The sequence below is a fragment of the Lacerta agilis genome, chromosome 9, assembly GCF_009819535.1.
Source record: "Lacerta agilis isolate rLacAgi1 chromosome 9, rLacAgi1.pri, whole genome shotgun sequence".
Taxonomy (NCBI): domain Eukaryota; kingdom Metazoa; phylum Chordata; class Lepidosauria; order Squamata; family Lacertidae; genus Lacerta; species Lacerta agilis.
The window spans coordinates 61,781,027-61,800,033 of record NC_046320.1 but is presented as its reverse complement, the minus strand read 5'-3'; the positions used below and the strand labels follow the sequence as shown (position 1 = coordinate 61,800,033).

The window sequence follows — 19,007 nt, the reverse complement described above, 5'->3', positions numbered from 1 at the left end:
ATGAGAGTGAGGGGAGGCAGCTACCTTTTCTGGGAGCCCTTCCTGCAGTTCAAAATCTGCATTTGGGGGGGGGGGGAAGTAAGTACAGGAAGCTGATGCACAGCCAGGCCCATAGCAACAAAGGTGCCAATCTTGTTCTGAACTGTATTGCAGCTGCACCAAGGAATTTACAAGACTCCTACCTTTCCTAGTCACCCTTAGGGTGGGACTAGACACCCACAACATGACACAGAATAGGCTGTGATCATGAGGAAGTGGAAAGAGGCACAGAGGGCATGGCAGTTCCGTGTCTCTTAAAATGCCTAGTTCTGGGGTTTTTTTTGGGGGGGGGGAATACTTTTTGGCAACTTGTAGGCATGGAAAATGAGCAAGTATTAAAAAAAAGAAAAGGGGGAGGAATAGGACCAGGGGTTCAACCATGTGTCTACAAGAACCTAACGCCATGACAAAAGGAGAGAAAGAGTGTGGCCTGGGTTACACCTGATCTGTTTGGTACTCGGACGCTTCGGAGAGGCTTTCGGAAAAGCTGAGGAAGTTCTCCTGGTACTCGGAGCAGATGATCTCGAAGCGGTAGTGTCTGAACTCCACAGCAAAGGAGCCGAAGTAGCAGAGGAAGCACATCACCATTCCCCACTGTATCCGCGCAGCGTGCATGTGGAACTTCTGGGACATCAAGATGAAATCTGGAGAGGCGTCAAGGGAAAATGCGCAGGAGGCTCTCGAGCGCAGGAACAGAGAATGTGGACGAGGCTGCCTTACAAGTTCTCGTTATTATGTATGGTTACACATATTTCTGTTTTGGCTATTTATATTTGGCTTGTTAGTAGGGATTATTCTCACTATTGAATGCTAGTTACAGGTGGGTAGCCGTGCTGGTCTGCCATAGTCGAAACAAAATAGAAAATTCTTTCCAGTAGCACCTTAGAGATATCTGAAGAAGTGTGCATGCACACGAAAGCTCATACCAAGAACAAACTCAGTTGGTCTCTAAGGTGCTACTGAAAAGAATTTTCTATTGAATGCTATATTGGCCCGAGGTCTTGGTCTGTTTCTTATTGGTGCCTTACAAGCAGGGCTGTGTCAACGCTGCGCTAAAAAATAAAACATTCGGCACCAAAAAAGTAGAATTCTGTGAGTTGCTTAACTTAAGTCTCTTATTTATTTTGCATCATTTATTCTTCACAAGGTGCGATGGGAGGGTTGGCCCTTTTCATAACACATTTGGCCTTCGGTATTCATGGAGAATTCACTGCTGAAAGAAGCCAAGTAGGGGAGGGGGCTGAGTTTTTCTCCCCTTCCTATGCATCCCATTGGGTATTAAAACAGATAACAACCCCCCCCCGCCCCCGCCCCTTTGCAGACACCTACTTTAATACACCTGCACACTGATCCATCAAGAGTTCATCATACTTTCGCAATGCTTATGTAAGGACATTTAAGATGACGTGGGTTTTGTTTTTTTACCAGACTCAACTTGCTGTTGTTGTTTTATTAGAACCGTACCTCTGTCTTCCGAGAACTGCATTAGCTGGAAGAAAAGCATGCAAAAGGTGTAATAAGGCTGGCAAGTTTCCAATGCTGTGTGTATGCAAAACAAGGAGATAAATGATGAGAAAGGAAAGCTAATTTTGCGTGTGAAAGTGAGGACACATTCATAAGAGGGATGCTGGACTCGATAAGATCTTATCCAGCAGCCTTCTTCTCATGCTCTTAGGTTATGTTCTTAAAACAGAGCAGTTACTAAAGGGTCACAGAGTATTCATATTATGCACCTTCCCTTGGTCGAAACACATTTTTTCATGAGGTGACTAATTTGGGAGTTGCTCAGTACAATCCTATGCATACTCAGAATTATATGCATTTCTGCCCAGAAGTAAGCCCCACTCTATTCAGTAGGGCTTACTCTCAGGGATGTGGGTACAGGATCACAGCTTAAGGCACAGAACTGCATTGAAAACCCAAGCTTACATGCTTGGCATACAAATCCCGCCTGCATCAAACATTAAATTTTAGCGGAATTTTTAGTTTCAGAAATGCGTAATTCGAGTGAGTTCTGGGGATCAGTGTTAAGATTTTATTTCACAGTACATGTGCTAATATTAGTAACTGCAATGGCAAACTTTAGCCTCATGCAAACAGTTAATCGTCTGGAAACTCTAATTTATCAGATCGTGAATTTTCCGACCTTTGAGGTGAGAAGTTTGTTCCTGGAGAAAATGTGCAGAATTAAAGGATACAAAGGACGACGCAGAGGGTTATCGCTGCCGACAAGACGACTCGTGGGATCCCAGCTTTCCTTCCTTCATTCTTCAAGTTTATTTTGAGCGTTAGGGCAGACTGAATCCAGCAGGCCAGGGTGCCGAAACCAAAGGTCAGGGATGTGCCCACATTATGGATTTCTTCATCGTTCGAAAGCTACAAAGACAACAGAACTGGTGGCCTTCCTTGATGTGATCAAGAGAAAAGACTCTTGCCCCCAAACCTCTGCTTTACATGGTTCTGCTAAGGACCCAGAGCGAACCTGGTCATACTGCCACTGCTGAACTCAACATGCGTGAGAGAATACCTTGATGTGTGGATGACTTTACTTTCCCCTCAATCCTTCAAGGCTGATGGCTCATAGGCACGCCTAAGGTGGGCAGGTGCAAAAGGAGATGCAGCTCCTGTACATTTAATGGTTGTGCAGAAGAGGGATTTCCAGCAGGCGTATCTTACCATGCAAGTTACACCTGCCAAGGTTCTCTCTTCTGTACAGCTATTAAAGGAGCCCTGTTGTCTTTTGCATCTGAGCACCCGAGACGTGCCTGGAGTAAAGAAGGATGGAAGAGCCAGAGAGGGAGAGGAAACACTTCTGCCCTTTCTGAAGCAGATCAGAAGAGACAACTAAGGCACTGAAAGCAGCCTCCCAAAGAATCCTGTGAACTGTAGTTCACCCCTCACAGAGATAAAATTTCTCAGCACCCAGGATTCTTTGGGGAACAGAGGATGTGCTGTTCCATATCCTCTCCCGTATCCCAGTCCTGGTTGGCACCAGTAACAGGTTGCAGGGAGTGGCAAGCTTAGCATGACCTACGGGCCTCCTGTTGCTATTAATCCACCAAGAAGAATTCTACATGAAATGTACTCTCTTTACGACAGCAGGTGGGTTTGGGATTTATAGGAATGGGGGGCTCTTACGCAACTGCTAGTAAATCCTGCACGCCTCAGCACAAATGCCCTGTTCTCTTATAAATGTGCAGTTTCCTTTTATGGATGTATCATTCACTACCTCGCATCTGCCAAATAAATCATCTCATCTGCCTGGAGCAGCCTGGGCCCTGACATTAAGTGACACCTAAGCTGGGCTTTTGCGGGCATCAGATTTTGGCTGACGAAAACACGGCTTACATTTATTCCGTGACCTGCAGGCACCTTGGACAGAATCCATGAGAACTGAGCCACTAGCTGTGTGGGCTTGATAGGTCTTGCTCTTCTCCCATCAAGCTGCAGAGCATGCAAAAATACGACATTTCCAAGGCAGCTTGTAATGCGGTGTGCTTGATGGCTGCTGATCTTGCTAGGGACACAAAAGACAGGATTCTCTCCTACTTGCAGCACGCCATCATTTCAGGGGTGCTGGGATATCAAGATGAAGGGCCTTCCTCCATGAGAAGAAGAAGAAGAAGAAGAGTTTGGATTTGATATCCCGCTTTATCACTACCCGAAGGAGTCTCAAAGCGGCTAACATTCTCCTTTCCCTTCCTACCCCACAACAAACACTCTGTGAGGTGAGTGAGGTTGAGAGACTTCAAATAAGTGTGACTAGCCCAAGGTCACCCAGCAGCTGCATGTGGAGGAGTGGAGACGCGAACCCGGTTCACCAGATTACGAATCTACCGCTCTTAACTACTACACCACACTGGGACTTCATGCCCCTTTCAGATCTACGATTCTTTCTATACGAGACAGGGAGTTGAGAAACGTGAAACTCAAAAGGAGGATGGAGACAGCCTGAAAGAGAAGCAGCTGTTTGGAAATACTGAACTTACAGAAACTGCCATCTGGCGGCCAGATGAAGCTAGGCAGGAGAACCTTTTTAAAGAAGGGAGGGATCCACTCTGCCCTTCATGCTGAAAGCATGTGTGCAATGCACTCTTCTTTAGAGTGTTGAAGAAGAGCAGCCCACAATGGGCAAAGGTGCACTGAGATTTTGTCAGGTGCAAAATCTTGGGAGTTATAGGGACAGAACTACCTAAAATGTATAGAAACTTATTCATGTATGTGACTATAGCGGCAGGAATGCTACTTGCCCAAAAATGGAAAGAAGAAGAAGTCCCAGCAAAGGAAGAATAGATACAAAAACTTATGGAATATGCAGAAATGGTGAAACTTACCAGAAGAATAAGAAATCAAGATAACAAACTTTTTACAAAAGAATGGAAAAGGTTTCTTGAATATTTACAGATAGATTGTAAACAGATAAGAACACTGGCAGGATTATTGTAATAACCTGCAGCTACATAAGAGTATACATTTAAAGTAGATGAATAAATGAGCAAATTTAAGTTAATTCGGATATGCAGAATATGTTAAAAATAAATTTAAGGAAAGTGGGGGAAGGAAGTCAAGTTTTGAAATGTAAAAATGACTGTATAAATCAGTGAAATGGATAAATTTGAAACGTATATATAATTTTTTTATATAAAAGAGATTTTGTCAGGTGGGGAAGAGGAGTCATTTAAGAGTACGGTAAAAGAGAAGGAAGCCAGAGAAGAAGAGATATTACCGCCGTTTAGGGCACAGTGCTATAATCCCCGAGAACATGCCATAGGATAAGGAGATCTCTCCCTTCACCCACAGAGAAGGAGGTCTGCAGGCAGTGAAGGCTCCTGTCCTTGACCTGTCTTTAATGTGACATGGAAACTTCTGCCATACTTGCTGCGGTGGCTTCGGCAGCAGCGGGGGGGGGGGGGGGAGAGGCGTCCAGAGTGTCACCCCCTCCAGGGTGGCACTGGGGGCAGCAAGCACACACCGCCCCCACCTTGCTACACCACTGTGCTCCAACAGCCATAATGGCAATAAGGGGTATGATGGGGCAGAAGAGGGGAGGTTTTTGGAGCCACTGAACCCAGAATGCTTGTTCCTCTGACACACACACACACACAGAGAGAGAGAGAGAGAGAGAGAGAGAGAGAGAGAGAGGAGGGGAAAATATTCCAGCCCTATAGCTGACATACTAATTTCCTCTGCAACTGTCTCCTTCCCCCCCCCCTCCATCCTGGTCAGTATGAGGTCAGTAGGGTTTGGGGTTTAGAAGTTCTTCCAGCACAGATACTCCTTTCCCTATCATAATAGAATGATTCTGTTCTAGACATTTACTGTAGATTATTATTAACAGGCTATTGAACTAGAAACTAATGAGACAATGCCTTAATTCAGACACACGGACAAAACATGGCTGTTTCACTGTTTAATAATTAACAAACAAACAGACCATCGTTTGTGGTGTCACTAGAAAAAGCAGCAATGAGTCTTGTGATTGCATAGTGCGAAAGCGAAGATTATCTGATGGGGGACAGATTAAATCTGAAGACAGTCCTGTATCTGGAAGCTTTTAACATGTGGTGTTCTGTTGTGTTCTTGTATATTCTGTTGGCAGCCGCCCAGAGTGGCCCATGTGAACTTAACAAAGTTTCACATTTTGGATTCTGTTGCAGACCTGACATACGTTTTAATTTGTAAACTGTTTGTATAACCACATTTGTAAACTTCCTAATGGCTCGTGGCTGAAACAAATAACTGCATCCGGCCGAAGTATTCTGTATAGATGGGGAACTGGCAGGTTTCCAAGATGTTGTTAGAATCTTAACTCTCATCAGTGCCAGCCAGCACAGCCAGGGATTATGGGGATATAGTACGTGTAGAGGAATTTGCTCGTACATATAAACTGCAACATGCGATTGCATGTGCTTGGATTCCACTTGGAATGTGACAACAGAACAGTGGTCTAGAAACATTAAAAAGATGCCCGTATATGCCAGGCACAGATCTCTGGGGCAGAGCACATCTTTTGCATTTAGAATATACCAGGTTCGACCCCTGGCTTGTCTAGTTGAAAATGGCAGGTGATGGGAAAGACCTCAGCTAGGGACCTGGAGAGTCACTCCCATTCAGGACAGACAAGAGGTAGGGAAGATTTTTCAGTCGAGGGCCACATTCCTTTCTGGAGGCCAAATGTCAGTGGCGGGAGGAGGCAGAGATAAAAGCAGCAGAGCAATGGATGTAAAGGATGCCTTTATGTACTCTCACACCTTTCACTATCCTTCATCCAGGCAAGTAAGAGGCATTATCAAGAGATCGGAGACACATTCCAGCCAAAAACCACTCACGGAAGGTGAAAAGAGTTGCTGGTGAGGGGCGGGCTTAGGGAGAGAGTTATTGGGGAAGGGGAGAGAGAGAGAGAGAGAGAGAGAGAGAGGAGAGAGAGAGAGAGAGAGAGAGAGAGAGAGAACACAATACCTGGAAATTGCCCAGCAAAGTCATTCCGAAGGAGGCCAAGCACAACGCCACCAGGCCACTCACATTGAGCCAGGGATTCAAAACTTTTGGTTTTAGCTGAATAAAGCGAAGGACAGCCACGACAAGCGCTGAAATGAGGAACGAGAACATGCGCAATTACGACTCCAAACGCCAATATAATTCTAGGTCTGCGAGACAGGTTGACAAATGCGCCCGCCACAGCCAGCTACCAAGCTATGGAGCTTGAGAAGTGCAAAAAGGATCCGCCCTCTTTTAATTCTGGGGCAGCGGACTTGCAAGAGCCTCCCTCCTAAGTTATTTCTTGGTCAGTCAAAAGCAACGCCACCCGGAACAATTAAGACCTGATAGGGACCCTAGAAGCCTCTCTCCCGTTAACCATCTCCACTGTGGTTGAATCTTGCCTACAAAGGATGACCCAGAAGCAAAGGCAGCCAGGCCTTTGGTACTTTTAACAGTGGTGTAGGAAAAGGAATTTTGGTAGCTCCAGTTTACGTACCTGCCAAACTCCCTTCTTCTACACATAGGTGGCCTGCACTCCTTTGGATCTGGTCACCCTATATTTGAAACAGCATACCATAAACTTTTGTCAGAACAGTCTCCCTTGTATATATGTAGACCGGAGGTAGCCAATGTGCTGCCTTCTACATAATTTGGACCACAGCTGCCATCAGCCCTAACTGGCATAGCCAATGGCCCAGAGGCCATTCTTACACATCCCAGGTAACCAGGTGAGCGCAGATTTATAAGCCTGCTACAGGGCTACTACGGCTCAGTTCCTAACCCTAGCAAAGAAATACTGGCCATCAATTAAAAGAAGAGTTACGAACATTATATAACAAACGGTACGTTATCATCATTATTATATGCATAATCACATTATTGCTGTGCTCACACACATGCAGGATTTAAAGCAGTAGAAACTGATATCAAGTGTCATGCAAATAAAAACAAATATTGCCTGAAAAATGAAGTGAACAAGCAAAAATGTACGGCGACTATAATGTTTCTCTATCTGGATATTTTACACAACCTTCGCATAAGTTATTTTATAGCAGGGGCGGATGACCTTTTTTGGGCTGCGGGCCTCTGAGGGCTACATGTCAAAGTGAGCAATGGCCAAAGTGCAAAAGAAGTATGGGAAAACAAATGTTGTTGTTATTATGTTGTTGTTGTTGTTGCTGCTGCTGTTACAAATTTTGGTGGGTCTTATAAGTGGGTCACAAAAATATTTGGCAGCATAGAATTGCAGAAGGAAACCTGCAAGAATTGTCATTTTTTAAAAAAATCAGACTTTTTTTAATGAACAAATTTTGAGTGGCCTTGGGAGGCCACAAAAAAATCTTTCGGCATTGCAGTATCACATCTGAGAACCTATTGGAGCAGTCTGTAATTTTAAAATAAATGGAAATTTTTGGAGGTGTTTTAATGCTACAAAAAATCATTTGGCATCATAGCACTACAAATTGAAAATGACAAACCTACGGGGGGGTCCTCAAGAGCCACAAAATCTCTTGCGGGTCTGGATCTTGCCTGCGGGCCATGGGTTAGCCACCCGTTTTACAGGCCTAGTTCTCAAAGGCAGTAAATATGTTGGAGCAGCTTTGAGGGGACGTGGCTAAGTGATGTTCGGTTGGCCCCCAAGAACATTAACATTCCCACAATGGGCACACTGCCCTTCCCAGAAAGTTTACTGACAGTGGCAGATAGCAGTGCTACAAACTGCCTGAAATTTTAATTAACAACACTGTGTAGTGTCGCTCCAGGGCATTGTGGGAAATTTAAAATGGCAGCCAGCTCTGCTGCTAGGTAAATCCCACACCCAGGCAGGTGTCAGAGCTGGTAGGCCATACCCAAATATGTTAGATGCTGATGCCAAGCCTAAAACCTGCCTCTGAGCTAAATAACTTGAGATTAGATAGGGTTTCCTATGATTGGAAAACAAACACCCCTGCAAGCAGAAATCCAGCATGTCAGGAAGAAGGGACTTAGTCTAGCCTTCTACTTGACATTCTAATCTTTTGTGTTGAAAGATTTCAATTCTTTTTATGAAGGAGGAGCCCCACACATGGCCTTCTGTCTCAAGTTGTCCAGCCCAAACACCCCCGCAGTGTGAACTAAGCCATAACAGCTGCAGATTACTGGACCTGGCCTTGACAATATTGACTGAGCTGAACCTGGTGATTTCGCTAACAGAAATTAGAAGAGACAAAAATAAAATAAAAGAAGAAGCCAGACATTCTCCATGCAACGCCTACCTAGAAATGCTGCCATGTTCATGACTTGGCTAAACACACAGCTTGCAGGAGGGGCGTCACCTGCAATACTTCAAAAATATAATGCGTATCATTGTAATTCAACTAAGCCTGCAACAGAGATGCATAAATCAGTAAAATGGTCCACTGGTTAAAAATGGGACTTACTGGAGGGGCGGGGAAAGAGACATGGAGAGAGATAAAGAATGGAAAATGACTTCATTACCTTATATAAGGAGGCTTTTGAGGACCTTCCTTCCTAAAAGACGAAAAAAGAAATGAATCATACACAAGTCAGAATTGCAGGGCTGGTTACTGAATGTTACGGAATGTGATTTGGTTTAGAACAGGAATGGAGAAGCTGTGTGGCTCTGCAATGATTGGACTCCAGTCCCATCATCACCAGCCAGCTTGGCCAACGGTCAGGGACGATGGAAGTTATAGCCCAACCACATTTGGATGGCTGCTGGTTCCTGATCCCTGAATTAGACCTGCCTGCAGTGACAGACTCCCTCTACCTAATGGGTGTGTATATGTGTGTGCAACACCAAACCATTTGCCAAATTTAAAAGGGCACCGGTGGTGGTGGGGCAACACCACCATCTGGGTCAGTCCAATCTGTGACAGCCAGTAGCAGCAATGCGAGCGGTCCTCCATTTGGTGCCTTGGTTGCTACTGGGCTGACCAATCCATGAGGCAAGGTGAGGCTACTGGCTCAGGCAGAAAAATCCACAGGGACAGCAGATCCCAATGTAGATCTTTATTCAGGGCCGGCCCAACCAAGAGGCAAGGTGAGACAACTGCCTCAGGCAGCAGAATCCACAGGGGCAACAGATCCTAATGTCAATCTTTCTTTTCCCCTTTGTTCCTGATGTATATCTTCCCTCACCTCTTCTTCCCTGACACGAGAGGGGTGCCATTTTGGGGTCCGCCTCATGTGCCAACAGGCTGCTTTGGACAGTTGTCCCAACTGTGACTGAAGCTGTAGAGGCAGGCAGCAGCAGCAGCAGCACAAGGGACAGCCAGCAGGGAAGGGTGAGAAAGGCTGTCGTGTTCATGGATGGAATGGGGGTTTCCTTGCTGGCCTCCCCCTGCATGCTACCTAGGAAGGCGATGAGGCAAGGTTGTCTCCTGCTTCCCCTATCAGGGCAGGTGCTTCTGCTGTTCTGTTTTAGCTGTCATTTTAATGGGAGGCACTAATTCAGGCCAATGCAGGGTTCACTGGGTGCAGTAGGTAACCAAGACTGGTTCCATGGTCTGCACCACTGTTTTGCAACTGGCTGCAGCTGGTGGACTTCTGAGCTCTGGTTTTAAAAAAGCAAAAGGTGGCCCATTCAAGCCTGACCTACTCTTGCTTTTTAAAAAAGAAAATGCACTAGTAGTAGATTGCAAGAAAAGGAAGGTGCTATTGTTGTTGTTGTTCAGTCGTTCAGTCGTGTCCGACTCTTCGTGACCCCATGGACCAGAGTACGCCAGGCACGCCTATCCTTCACTGCCTCTCGCAGTTTGGCCAAACTCATGTTAGTAGCTTCAAGAACACTGTCCAACCATCTCATCCTCTGTCGTCCCCTTCTCCTTGTGCCCTCCATCTTTCCCAACATCAGGGTCTTTTCTAGGGAGTCTTCTCTTCTCATGAGGTGGCCAAAGTACTGGAGCCTCAACTTCAGGATCTGTCCTTCTAGTGAGTACTCAGGGCTGATTTCTTTGAGAATGGATAGGTTTGATCTTCTTGCAGTCCACGGGACTCTCAAGAGTCTCCTCCAGCACCATAATTCAAAAGCATCAATTCTACGGCGATCAGCCTTCTTTATGGTCCAGCTCTCACTTCCGTACATTACTACTGGGAAAACCATAGCTTTAACTATACGGACTTTTGTCGGCAAGGTGATGTCTTTGCTTTTTAAGATGCTGTCTAGGTTTGTCATTGCTTTTCTCCCAAGAAGCAGGCGTCTTCTGATTTCGTGACTGCTGTCACCATCTGCAGTGATCATGGAACCCAAGAAAGTGAAATCTCTCACTGCCTCTATTTCTTCCCCTTCTATTTGCCAGGAGGTGATGGGACCAGTAGCCATGATCTTAGTTTTTTTGATGTTGAGCTTCAGACCATATTTTGCGCTCTCTTCTTTCACCCTCATTAAAAGGTTCTTCAATTCTTCCTCACTTTCTGCCATCAAGGTAGTATCATCAGCATATCTGAGGTTGTTGATATTTTTTTCCGGCAATCTTAATTCCGGTTGGGGATTCATCCAGTCCAGCCTTTCGCATGATGTATTCTGCATATAAGTTAAATAAGCAGGGAGACAATATACAGCCTTGTCGTACTCCTTTCCCAATTTTGAACCAATCAGTTGTTCCATATCCAGTTCTAACTGTAGCTTCTTGTCCCACATAGAGATTTCTCAGGAGGCAAATGAGGTGATCCGGCACTCCCATTTCTTTAAGAAATTGCCATAGTTTGCTGTGGTCGACACAGTCAAATGCTTTTGCATAATCAATGAAGCAGAAGTAGATGTTTTTCTGGAACTCTCTGGCTTTCTCCATAATCCAGCGCATGTTTGCAATTTGGTCTCTGGTTCCTCTGCCCCTTCGAAATCCAGCTTGCACTTCTGGGAGTTCTCGGTCCACATACTGCTTAAGCCTGCCTTGTAGAATTTTAAGCATAACCTTGCTAGCGTGTGAAATGAGTGCAATTGTGCGGTAGTTGGAGCATTCTTTGGCACTGCCCTTCTTTGGGATTGGGATGTAGACTGATCTTCTCCAATCCTCTGGCCACTGCTGAGTTTTCCAAACTTGCTGGCATATTGAGTGCAGCACCTGCAAAATCTATTAGCAGGTGCTATTAGCAGACTGCAAAATCAAGCAGAGTAACTTTCAATTCGTAAGGAACTCTGCACTGTTTCCACTCATTTCTTCTATCCCTTTTATTTACATTGCTGTTTGGCGGATAACACCCTAGGCTATTAGCTGAGAGCATCACTGTGTAAAGTCAACCAAAAGAATTAAATGCTGCATGCCAGGGAAACTAATTCTGCTTCGCTGGAAGCATAATGGACTGTGTCATTAGAAAGTAAGATTTAAAATATATATACATTACCTGTCCAGCACATTTAGCGGAATAATGTTGTTGTCTTCTACTGCTATAAAATACCTGCCAAAATAGGAAGGAAGACATTTAGACAATTCTAAATGAGGGGTGGGGTGTGAGGGCTGGTTCCTGGAAGAAGGAAAGTTGTTCAGCAAAACGACAGAACAATGTTCTTCCAGTGAAGAACTGTTCACCCTGAGGCATGCCGAGACCCCTTGAATAATGTTGCTCCAAAGAAAATTATTCCACCCAGAAACCATAAAAGGTCCACAAAGGTCACTTACACAATCCACAGTCCTGCTGAGGTAAACAGTGTCAACACAAGAGGTAAGAACATCCATACGCTGCATTTCTTCCCATCCATGCCTGACAGGAACAAAGAGAACAGAAATGAAACATGGCAAAAGTGAGAACGTATGGGCTTTTCTTACCTTGATGAGAAGATATACAGTGCTCTCTATATACTCAAGATGGTGACATTCTTCGCCCAACTTGCAAATTACTATTTATCCCATTTTAAACTTGGCTTTCCTCCCAGGAGCTACACGGAGCTTAGTCTGTTTTATGCCTGGACACACCTATTGCCGCACCTTCAGGTGCCACCATAACTTCACAGTGTTCAAAAAGCTAATTGTTATTCTACCTAGGTAAAGAGGAAGATGGAGAATTGCTTTTCTGCCATCCATCCTTAAAACAGGGACAACTCTTTCCAGTCTCCCCATAGCCTCCCAAAATGTCTGGTGAGATGTCACGTGAGAAGCACATAAGCAGAGTAAAGAGTGAACTGAATTGTTGTCCCCCCTCTTCTTCTTAGCCAAATTGTAGACGAGGCTCATGAAATCCTGAGAGGCGGGCCTTATGACCTCAGATTATGGTTCCTTGGAAGATGCACTAATGAAACTCATGTACAGTACTCAATGCACATTTCACACAAATTGCAATTGATTGCAAATTTGCATAATAAGCAGAAAGGTTAGTTTTTTTGGCCTGATCTGCATCTAATCACATTTTTCAGTCTCTAGCTACATTCCCTTCCCCTTAGTCATCATCTATTATTTCCTTCTGTTCCCACACGGTTCCCTGCCAGAATGTCAATATTCTGCAGAAAATAACGAGAGAACACAGCTAACCAGGCTGTTTATTGCTACATTTTCTATATGCACGTTTTTGTTGATTGGCATGCTTTATGATGAGCACAGAGTTTTGAGTTCTCAGTGCGATTTTCACGCTTGATGTCGAATAAGCAAGACGCAAGTCATCCTCGAAAACCGCTTTCCTCCAGTTCCCTCTACCCCAATCCTTGGAGCCAATGAATTCATTAATAAAGTTAATGGAATCTGTCACTCAAGTACCAGGAGACATGTCAGCAGGGACAAAAGTCAATTTCTCTACGCTTCTAGCTTCCTTGCAAAGAAATCTCTTCCTAGGATGGATTTTACTTCAGCATCATGCAGCAAGAGCTAAGTGCCATCCCTGAAGCCTGCAGCAATTTAGCCACCTCTTCCAAGCTTGCTGCTTTGGGATATGCGCCACTTTCTGTGCTTTCCATTGTGACCGTTTTCAGCACATGAAAAAAAAAATACTCATCAACTTCTTAACTGGTTTCAAACATTCCTCGGGTATATCCTGACTAAAGTAATATTCATAGCATCGTTTCACACCAGATAATACTGTGGTTCATTTTCTTCCCAGAAGCACAAATAAAGAGGGAGTTAGACAGTGCTTTTTTTCTTAAAAAATGTTTACTCTAAAAAAAAATTGACTCAAGAAAACCACCATTTTATAGTTCAAATCGGGGGAAATAAATACAGGTAAATGGACAAAAGTACAAAGATTCACCAAATGTTTAGGGGTATTCGTATCCTTGCGTACCCCCAGAAAAAAGCACTGGGGTTAGATATTAAGATTTCAGAAAACTGAGGCCAAGTTAACAAATGCAAAACCCAGTGCTTACTGACTGTTACATATTGGCCTGTTCACAAGACACACTAAATCTTGGCTTAGTGAGAATGCATGAACATGCAGACACCCATAGAGATGCTCACAGTCTGTTTGTTCCTCCCCAGTTACTTTAGCTGATGTGATGTGCTGAGCTAAATCAAAGGTGGCTTAGAATGCCATCTAAACTGTGGCTAAGCCTCTCTTTTCACTAACCATGAGCTGTAACCAAAAGAAGCAAGCACTTGTGAGCTTTTGAAACCAGCTCACTGACTGCTTCAACCAGTCAAAATTCACCTTTGTGTAGAGTTAAGAAAGACACAGCTACTTCCCTGGCACACATATAAGGTTGTTGCAACCCAGGCCCTGGTGCATGAAGACTTGGTTTTGTGCAAGCCTTTGCTTCTCACACAACCACACACACACACACACACACACAACACACCCAAGGAGTAAATATTCCAAGATCTTGAATGCAAAATACTCCTGAACTCTGGGAGATTAAATGTGGCAATGCCCATAGGTACATCCCCAGAAGGCAGAAATACAGCGTCACACCCTTTTGTTTTGTGTTCAATAATTCTCAAAAATTTCTGCCCTATAAGGGGAAACTTAAATAAATGTTACCACACTGAAGATGGTCCCAAGAAGGGCACTTTGCCAGTAGAACCGGCCAGACTGCATAAAGGCACAGAGTTTATTAGTATCAAAACGAAAATTGTCTTCCCCATTAGATTCACTTCCTCTGCCCTTTCTGCTCACGGGCCTTTTTCAATGAGTTCCCCTCACATCTGTGGTTGTTTAAAGTTCGGCATAAGCAAATGGCCATGAAACTTGCCTTCCTCAGTCTTTCTGGCAGAGAAACCATGCTTAGCAACACTTTGCTTCCTTCTGCAAACCACGCTAGAAGGAACCAAACATTTGCAAGCAAAAAAGAAAAGAAAAATATATTACCTATTTCATCTTGCGAATGAACAGTGGGGGTCTTCCCCAAACGGTCACATTTTTTCAAATGAAAATCTGATAGCACCATTCAGTTCTAGACGAAGCCCAGAAGCTCTTCTGTGGCTTCATCCCATGCTGCAGCTGCCAGCAGAGCTGGGGGAACTGTGGGCCATCCAGAAGTTGCTGGACTCTGACATCCCATTCCCACAGCCAGCATGCCCAATGGTCGTTAATGGTGGGAGCGACATGGGGCAGATCACAGGTCCCCCACACCCCTCCATTGTCGCTGCTCGGCCTCAACCAGACCTGTCTGATTTCCTCCTCCTTCCTACAAATCCTTTAAAATGTCACAGCAGCAGCAGTGCTTTGCGATGACACCTCCCACACTGCAATCTATTGTGACATTCTGGAATTTTGTTTCTTACAGCCAGTAGGTGGTTTTGTTTTGTTTTGCTTTGCTTTGCTTTTGTGTGTTTTGCGGGCAAAAAATGAAGCGTTTGTACTCATATATTGATAAGAGTGCAGTGGGTAGCAGCACAAAATGGCTGCCACAGGCATGAAAAAAATGGGGAGATGACTTGCTCCAAACCTACGAGATTGCCTTATCTCACATGTGCCCCCTCAAAACGCCTTCAATCGGGGCGGGGGGGGGGAAGAGGATTGGCTCACATACGTAACAACCGTCCCGCATTTGTTAGAACTTAAGTCGTTTAGTGTCGCAGCAGCTGCACTTTGGAACTCCCCGCTTATGGAGATCAAGCTCATACTCTTTTCGGCACCTGTTAAAAACATTTCTACCCAGACATTTAGAAAGTGGAGGACATTTTAACCTGCTTCAGCATTTTAACTTTTGCAGGGCTGTGCATTTTCCTCCATCTTAACCCGCTGTGAGGGGTTTGTGGCACTTTTCAACACAAGTTTTGCGTTGCAATGCACGAGGTCCCTACAAGATCCCTGGGATAGCGGCGACTGAGCAGTCACCGGGGGAAAGCCACCTACACCACCGGGGGGGGGGGGGTTAGACGATTGTGCAACATCAACCCTCATTGTGGGGCGAGCTCACATGCAAGCCTTTGGCCCTGCCGTCTACTCGACTGGAGCCTTGAGGGCACCTCTCTCTTTCCTTCGCTCTCTGCCATGTGCCCTGTGCGTTCAGGCTGCGGTGGGGTGCGCAAAAGGCTAGAAATGGCGCACCACCAGTTCTTTTTTTCTGGGCTATGTGGGGGCCAAGTTCAGCCTGAGGTGCCAGTTAACGGCTTGGGCCCCCTCAGGCCCGTCTCCCAGAGCATTGAGGCAGGGAGACAGGTGTGCATGGGTGTGTGGCGAAAGAGGGAAAACTGAGAAGGGCGTTTCAGCTCCCAAATCAGTAGGCCTCACAGATGGGGCAACATGGGAGGGCGTGCATGCACGTGCGCAGTTTCAATCGAGGAAGCTTTGACTTGGAGCTTCCTACGGGCCCAGAATGCATCTTTCAGACTACGGTGCCTGGTTGCGGTGCAATTCTCGGCTGTGTTAGTCGCCGCTGAAAAGCATCTCTCCTGCGGCGAGTCCTACGTTGCCTTGGCAACGCAGTTGAGGTCTAATCACAATAAATCATCGCAGGTCTCACAAGCGGCCAGGTTGCTCAACGGGGCAAAGCGGTTTTTGAGCATATTACACCATAGGTAGGCAAACTAAGGCTCGGGGGCCGGATGTGGCCCAATCGCCTTCTAAATCCGGCTCGTGGACAGTCCGGGAATCAGCGTGTTTTTACATGAGTAGAATGTGTCCTTTTATTTAAAGTGCATGTCTGGGTTATTTGTGGGGCCTGTCTGGTGTTTTTACGTGAGTACAATGTGTGCTTTTATTTAAAATGCATCTCTGGGTTATTTGTGGGGCATAGGAATTGGTTCATTATTTTTTCAAATATAGTCAAGCCCCCCACAAGGTCTGAGGGACAGTGGACCGGCCCCCTGCTGAAAAAGTTCTTAACCTGAAACTGTTCTTAACCTGAAGCACCACTTTAGCAAATGGGGCCTCCCGCTGCCGCCGCGCCGCCAGAGCACGATCTCTGTTCTTATCCTGAAGCAAAGTTCTTAACCTGAAGCGTTTATTTCTGGGTTAGCGGAGTCTGTAACCTGAAGCGTATGTAACCTGAGGTACCACTGTACTGGGACTGGCCTAAAACATGCATATTTAACTGTGCCTTACAACCAATGAGCACCAGAGGGCACAAAAATACTGCTTGCAATCAAGATCAAAGACCTAGAAAGTGTAGTTTTAGTATCAAATCCCAAACCAAGGGCTAATCCACAATTTTGCCTGACCCATATTTTGATTGTATTGTGTATCAATTACAGGCCTGAGAGCTTTTTTGCCTTGCGAAAATCTGATCCTGATCCTGCCCCCATGGAAAATTCAAAGAGAGATGATGTTCAACTAAGCTCCAATTCAGCAGGTAAAGGTTGGATCGTCTCAAGGCACAGCTATGGAACAACAAGAAAGGACTGTCACCCATCATTTCGAACCTGTCACTCAACTTTTTGAGCATTTGGGCTCGTTTGCAAACCAGAGAAAACTGCCAGGGACACACACAAACGGCAACATATTCTATTGACTACAATAGAATGCTTCTCTTAAATCAAATTTCAGTGGACAGGAGCCCGCCGATGCATGCCAAGGAAAATCTCTACAAGATGTAACATTGGTGGCCCTGCCCTTGTTTTCTTCTGCTCCAGAGGCTAGGACCTGAAACCCATGGCTGCAAGTCACGAGAAAGGAGATTCCAACTAAACCTCAGGAATAACTTTTTGATGGAAAGAACAGTTCGATAGTGGAACGGACTCCCACAAGAGGTGCTGGACTCTCCTTCCTTGGGGGGTTTTAAGCAGAGGTTGGATGGCAGAGGTCTGTCATGGGTGCTTTAGTTGAGATTCCTGCATTGCAGTGGGTTTGGGCTAGATGACCCTTGGGTCCCTTCCAGCTCTACAGTTCTACGATTCTATGATTTGATTGCACATAGAAAGCAGGCCTATAACACGTTAGCACAAGTGAAGAGGCTGGCTTGCCTACGACAAGGGGACCTGGTGATCCCTACCGTGTCCCCTCAGAACCCGTTTTAGAAACGGTTGCTTATTTTCACACACAGCACGGTTATGCTGCAGCCCTGCAACGAGGCGAGCAGCCAGCGAGAGCACTGCAGGCAAGGCACAACCCACTGCTGCAGAGAAACAAGGCCGTGCAAAGTGTGGCAGGTTTCATAGAATCATAGAGTTGGAAGAGACCACAAGGGCCATCCAGTCCAACCCCCTGCCAGCAGGAAACACCAAAGCATTCCTGACAGATGGCTGTCAAGCCTCCGCTTAAAGACCTCCAAAGAAGGAGACTCCACCACACTCCTTGGTAGCAAATTCCACTGCCGAACAGCTCTCACTGTCAGGAAGTTCTTCCTAATGTTTAGGTGAATCTTCTTTCTGTAGTTTGAATCCATTGCTCCGTGTCCGCTTCTCTGGAGCAGCAGAAAACAACCTTTCACCTCCTCTATGACATCCTTTTATATATTTGAACATGGCTATCATATCACCCCTTAACCTTCTCTTCTCCAGGCTAAACATACCCAGCTCCTAAGCCGTTCCTCATAAGGCATTGCAGGCCTTTGACCATTTGGTTGCCCTCTTTGGACACGTTCCAGCTTGTCAGTATCCTTCTTGAACTGTGGTGCCCAGAACTGGACACAGTATTCCAGGTGAGGTCTGACCAGAGCAGAATATAGTGGTACTATTACTTCCCTTGATCTAGACACTATACTCCTATTGATGCAGCCCAGAATTGCATTGGTTTGTGATGGAAAGGCCTCCTTCAGCTCCACCAGACCTGCCCGCCCATGTCTCATGTCAGATAGCTGTCAAGAGAATCAGGCCTACGCAACAGCCAGCTATTACGCCAGGATTACTACGGATTAGCGTCGATGGCAGAGCTCACTTGGCAGCTCCAAGCCACAGATCAAGCTTTCAGCTTAATTGTAAATATTCCAAAATATTCCATTTGACAAACGAGCCCATGTGGGTGTTATTAACCGCTGAAGTGTTCCGAAGCAACAGCAGTTGTGCAGAGGGCCGGGCAATTCGCAGGCCATTGGCTAGATAAATGTGGGCCACAATGGCGCATTTGGGGTATGTCCAGGCTCTGGGTCTTTGCTCTTGAAAGTAAGAGCAGATCCTAGAAGGTTTATTCTGCTCTGATGAAACTCTGGAGCAGATGATTGCAGAAGGCAGAAAGGGTTCCCAAAT

General features: G+C 45.5%; 1 protein-coding gene across 3 annotated transcripts in view; it reads right to left on the bottom strand.

Moving 5' to 3' along the window:
* Nucleotides 1-325: 325 nt before the first annotated feature.
* The window catches only part of TMEM150C (transmembrane protein 150C), a 30,224-nt gene continuing 11,542 nt past the window's right edge, over nucleotides 326-19,007 (bottom strand). For 2 of the 3 annotated variants that reach the window (XM_033160781.1, XM_033160783.1), the window contains 7 exons: nucleotides 12,141-12,222; nucleotides 11,866-11,919; nucleotides 8,998-9,030; nucleotides 8,775-8,842; nucleotides 6,499-6,626; nucleotides 2,238-2,415; nucleotides 326-683 (listed from right to left, as the gene is read on the bottom strand). In XM_033160781.1, the coding sequence (XP_033016672.1) occupies nucleotides 475-683; nucleotides 2,238-2,415; nucleotides 6,499-6,626; nucleotides 8,775-8,842; nucleotides 8,998-9,030; nucleotides 11,866-11,919; nucleotides 12,141-12,222 (752 nt within the window). In that variant the 3' untranslated portion in view covers nucleotides 326-474. Of the gene's footprint in view, nucleotides 684-2,237; nucleotides 2,416-6,498; nucleotides 6,627-7,015; nucleotides 7,074-8,774; nucleotides 8,843-8,997; nucleotides 9,031-11,865; nucleotides 11,920-12,140; nucleotides 12,223-19,007 lie in introns of all 3 variants that reach the window. The other variant, XM_033160780.1, reaches the window with a different exon arrangement.